The sequence below is a fragment of the Octopus bimaculoides genome, chromosome 7 (assembly GCF_001194135.2).
Source record: "Octopus bimaculoides isolate UCB-OBI-ISO-001 chromosome 7, ASM119413v2, whole genome shotgun sequence".
NCBI classification, from domain to species: Eukaryota; Metazoa; Mollusca; class Cephalopoda; order Octopoda; family Octopodidae; genus Octopus; species Octopus bimaculoides.
This window is the reverse complement of record NC_068987.1, coordinates 62,685,350-62,690,666: the sequence shown is the minus strand read 5'-3', so window position 1 is coordinate 62,690,666 and position 5,317 is coordinate 62,685,350. Positions and strand designations below refer to the sequence as shown.

The following is a 5,317-nucleotide window of genomic DNA, read 5'->3' as shown; positions in this document are numbered from 1 at the left end:
AACAACAACAACAACAACAACAACAACAACAACAACAACAACAACAACAACAACAACAACAACAACAACAATAATAATAATAATAATAATAATAATAATAATAACGATAATAATAATAATAATAATAATAATAATAACAATAATAATAATAATAATAATAACAATAATAATAATAATAATAATAATAATAATAATAATAATAATAATAATAATAATAATAATAATAATAACAATAATAATAATAACGATAATAATAATAATAATAATAATAATAACAACATGAAAAGCTCTGCGCTGAATAACAACATGGATGTGCTACACCGGGCTCTCCAGTCAAAGACAAATCTAATCTAATAGCATCGGTGGAATGGGATAAAGGAACCTGTGGAAGACTTGAAGGAAGCCGTCTTTTAACGAAAATAATCTAAAAAAAACGAAATTTTACTGCCATACAAAGCACAGTTTCTCCTATGCACGATGTGTCAGTGGAACATATGCGAAACACGCGAAATCAATACAAATTATAGAATATAAATGGAACAAAACAGTAAGTACATAAATTGAGTAATTACGCATACACTCGAATGTCTACACAGTTTTATATACATTTTAATACCCATAGGACTACATATACATCCCAATGTTTACAGAACTACTTGAAATTTACAGGACACATATACATGCATATGAAAACGCGTGTCACAAACGAAGTAAAAACAGTAAAAATTTATTTTTCGAACTAATACAGAGTGAACAATTTATAAGTTTAAAAACACCACAAAAAAACTATGCCCAGAGAGAACTCTATCAACAAAAAAAAAAAACAGACGAATGCAGATCTGTTAGCCTTAAGAAGCTACTCCGCCTCCAAGTTCTCTGCGGTGTTGTCTCAAAAAATTAACCCTAAACAGTCAGATCCATCCCCTAATGCCAACGTCTAAGCTCGCCATGTCTCAATGATAACAAAGCAAAATACAAACCGAATCGGTCATTACCCGGAACACCAAGGATCGTGTAGTCGAATGATGAACCAGATTTATTACGAAAAATCAGCTACTGGTTCAAATCTTCCCGAAACACAGGAGATAGAAGTACCTCACAACCGGAATATTCCAACAGATGGCCATCCAGGCTCATCATCAAATAAATAAAAGCAAAAGAATGAAAAATGATCTAGGGAAGATAAAGAAGTTCTTACGGCCTTCTATCATGCTACATATTTCCCCACAAATAGATTTAATACTGTAGAAACCTACTTAAACTGGAGACAGAAACACCGTGAAGTAAGACCCTACATAGACAGTAACAAACTTGCCAACGCCAGAAGAAACATTATGAAAAAGAAATTACTAACTGAATTAGAGATTGACCAAATTAAACGATCAGTAATGAATGAAAGGAACGAAGTTTCTGTTAAAGAAGATACTACAGAGGAAATAATTATAGACCAGCCCAGGGCTGATAAAAATGCAAAATGATTGAAAGAGTTAATGTAACTGATAAGCAAAGTGAAATACTCTCTGAACTAACCATAAACACGAAGGCAGATGAAAATCAAATAGATGAAGAAAGTCACACAGAAAATGACCCAACAGAGCTACATGATCTAAAAAATCAAATCATGATTGAATGGCTGAAAATTAAAACATTTATAATTATAAACATTTACTGAAAGCCTCACAAGCAAATAAAAACGGAGAGGATCTTACCTTTAAGCATATGATTGCATCATACATAGTCTCCATGCTACCGATGGCCGAATATCTTTCATCACTCACAAAGAAGATCTTCGCTACAAATATGATAAGCAGCACGAAGACCAGGCAGGCGTTAAAGTAGGATACGTAGAATGTTGTACCTAGCCCTCCTATGAGAGAGTAAGAACCAAACAGTGTAGCCATGATGATTACTGAAAACTCATCAGAAGCATCCTTCGTCAGAGACTTGATTGTTGCTTGACCAGCCAAAATAACACCAATTGTGATGATCAGATTTGTCATTAAAGCAAAAACGCAAAAAACTGCGTGGGCAGCACGGCCGTATCTGGCATACATCACCTGCAAGAAAAGAATGAAATATAAAATTCTTAAGCATGCAAAGATATTAGATACGTGTGCACAAATTTGCATATGTGCCTACTTACATATACTTACACGCACATACATAAATAAATGTATTAGAAACAATTTTTGATGCAATCACAATATTTGAGAAAAAGAAAAGATTTTATTACATTAAAGATTATTAATTTTATATATTTGCCAACAAAATGTGGCGGTCCTATAGAGGACGGTGCTACTGTTGTTTTTAGCTCCAGGAAGACATCTCCACCAGCTGTCCAACGAAACACAGTCTGTGTCCGATTAGGGTAAAGTTAGGGACGAATGATAAAGATGTAAAGAATGAAACAGAAAGTGAGTGAATATAATGTCAAAAACTAATAATGAAAAATTATAAAGGTGGAAAAGAATCTACACACTAGCGCATTAAAATTTGCTATGAACTATAAGCATCATAGAAAGGAAAGAAATAGAAACTAATTCCCACGCAAGAAAGACTTAGTTTTAGATAAAAACACTATCAAGTCAAAGAAATCCGAGTCAGAAGGCGTCTTTTATGTTAATATGTATGCATATGACAGTGCAGATCTATGCGACATTATGCGACAACGCATCTTGGACACATTCACCAAAAAATTCGATCGGCAGACTTAGAGTTTGTAGAGACGACAGTCAAGCTATATTTAGAGATATAAACATACATATCTTAGATAAACTTAGGAAAGAAATAATGTAAACATTTAACACTTTCAGGCATATAGCACTTTCACTAATCGAGATTTCTTTGATGCTAACCTACCTTAGCTATCAGCCATTATATCAACCATTATATACCCTTTGACAATATAATTAAAACAAATTTACACGAGCAAATGATCTTGCCATGCAGAAGCACCATTAAAAGCTCTAGTAAATAATATGACTAGAAGACTATCTAGTTTCCCATCCAAGAGGGAAATATTCGTAACGCCGTACCATTCTACGAAACGGCCTTAGAAGCAAGCAGATTCAAAGAGAAGCTGACACATCCAATATACTCCATAAAAATAAATCATAGAATGAAGGTGTGTGATTTTATAGTTTACATACTTATTTTCAATTAACGGTATGTCAAGCATAACGAAAACATTTTAGCATTAGTAGATAAATCCCTCTCTACACGCCACAAATACAGAAATATATCTAACTAAGATGACTTAACCATCTGTTTCAGTTCAACCACTAACATAAAAAAAACTCCAAACATGAACCCTGAGGAACAATATCGAAATCCCATGCCACTTCAGAAACTCGACCATATGACTATTAAACATATTCTGCAACGTACAAGCAGTTGTATACGAAGCTGAAGTTATCTCCAGTGGACCTACCACCAATACTGAACAAAATCGGTATATAGGTGGCATGAAAAAAGGCAATTTCAACCACACTACTACGTTTTGATATACTGGAAAGAAAGCACAAACCTACTCGTATAAATTCGCTTCTGAGTATTAAGAGATAGTGACAATTATAAAGTAGAGAATATCAAAAGGGTCTGAATTATGTAAAAAAATGCGAATAAAGAATAATGTATTTGCAAAGCTGTGAAGAGTCTCATTCTCTGCAAGGGGATACTGAAAAGTTCCTGGTTTTCCGGGTATCACGAAAGGCCTGGTTGGAGGCCCAACCTTCCGGGTTCTTTCACGGGGCTTAGAAAAACTGAAGGACTGTGTGTGAATCTGAAAGGAGAATATGTTGAGTAAAATCATAACTATCTGATCCTCGTGTATTTTGTTTTATCTGAAGTCAGGAACTTTACAGTATCCTCTCGTACACACATCCAACATATACTCAAATACAAGATGTGAGATATTTAGTAAACGTATCAAGAAACAATGGAATACTGGAACTATAACTGCAACTACCACTGTCACTATACCAAAGACAGCAATACGCCATACAACATAGCAAAAGGACTTACAGAACACTCCAACAATGAGCTTATCTATTCCCACAGAATTGTACCATCATTTTCCATTTTCCATCCTACCATTTTACCCCTTTTCATTTCCCCAATCCTTTACTCAATCTTTTAAAATACTCAATCCTTTAAAACTTTTAATCTTTTATTGTTTCTTCCTTTACATCTTTATCGTCGCCTTTATCCCTTTCAGTTCTTCCGCTACTTCCCTTTCACATCTCACATAAACTTGTAAACAAATATCACTCCCTTACTCCCACTGATTCCGGTATTTCTCATCTTGCCAACGCTTCCTCCCTTTTTTATGCCTTCTTAACGTCTATATATTCTATACTATTTTTGGTATATTCCATTACACACACACACGCACACGCATACTATTACAAATTTGGGATTTTACCAATAGAACTGCAACTCCTATTTCAGGATAACCTTATTGTATGAAATACACATAGAAAGTTATATCAAATAAAACAGTATAAGCATTTAAAAAACCTACTATAAAAACAATAAAATTATTTGAAAAATATTTGAAAAAATCTATATAACTTACCTGTTATTATTCTGTGGGGAAAGAAGATATTAATAATCAACGCTACACGTATTTCTGCGCTGGTGGGGAATTTATAAAGGCTATACCTAATACATAAATCCACCAGTGCGTCCTCAGGCTATTTATCTTATTGTTATTATTATTAACGGATCAGAGTTAAAAATACATATTATAAGTCATATTAAATAGAAAATTAAGAATATGAATACAAACATAATAAGATAAAAATATAATAAAAATATATAAATTACAAATATATTAAAAAAAAAAAATAAAAAAAATAAAAATATTAAACACCTAAAACTACAATACCGATATATATAGAAAATGCTAAACCTAAGGAAACCCTCAACGACTATATTATAAACACATCAAATCCTGCAACCTATCTATTGGGTTGGCAACTAAGTTCCCACGGTTTTTAAAATTTAAATTTTTTAAAAGGTTTAATAAAAAATAGCAACTGATTAATCAATAATGTATTCACCCTTGTTGTTTACAACTTCTTCCCAACGTTCAACAAGATTTTCAATACCTCGTTGGTAGAAATCACCCGATTTCTACTCGAAAAATTGATCCAACCAAGCCCTCAATTCTGCATCAGTATTGAACGAAACTTCGCGCATAGAATTTGAAAGAGATGGAAATAGGTGGAAATCCGTTGGTGCCAAATTAGGAGAGTACGGCGGGTGTGGCAGCACTTCCCAGCCATGCGTTTGAATGGCTTCTTTGGTCATATTG

The 5,317-nt window shown here is 33.4% G+C and overlaps 1 protein-coding gene across 1 annotated transcript in view; it reads right to left on the bottom strand.

Annotated features, from left to right (window-relative positions):
• The window catches only part of LOC106879131 (uncharacterized), a 209,593-nt gene that overhangs the window by 14,390 nt on the left and 189,886 nt on the right, over positions 1–5,317 (bottom strand). The window contains exon 5 of the mRNA XM_014928571.2: positions 1,710–2,057. Within this exon, the coding sequence (XP_014784057.1) occupies positions 1,710–2,057 (348 nt within the window). The remainder of the gene's footprint in view (positions 1–1,709; positions 2,058–5,317) is intronic.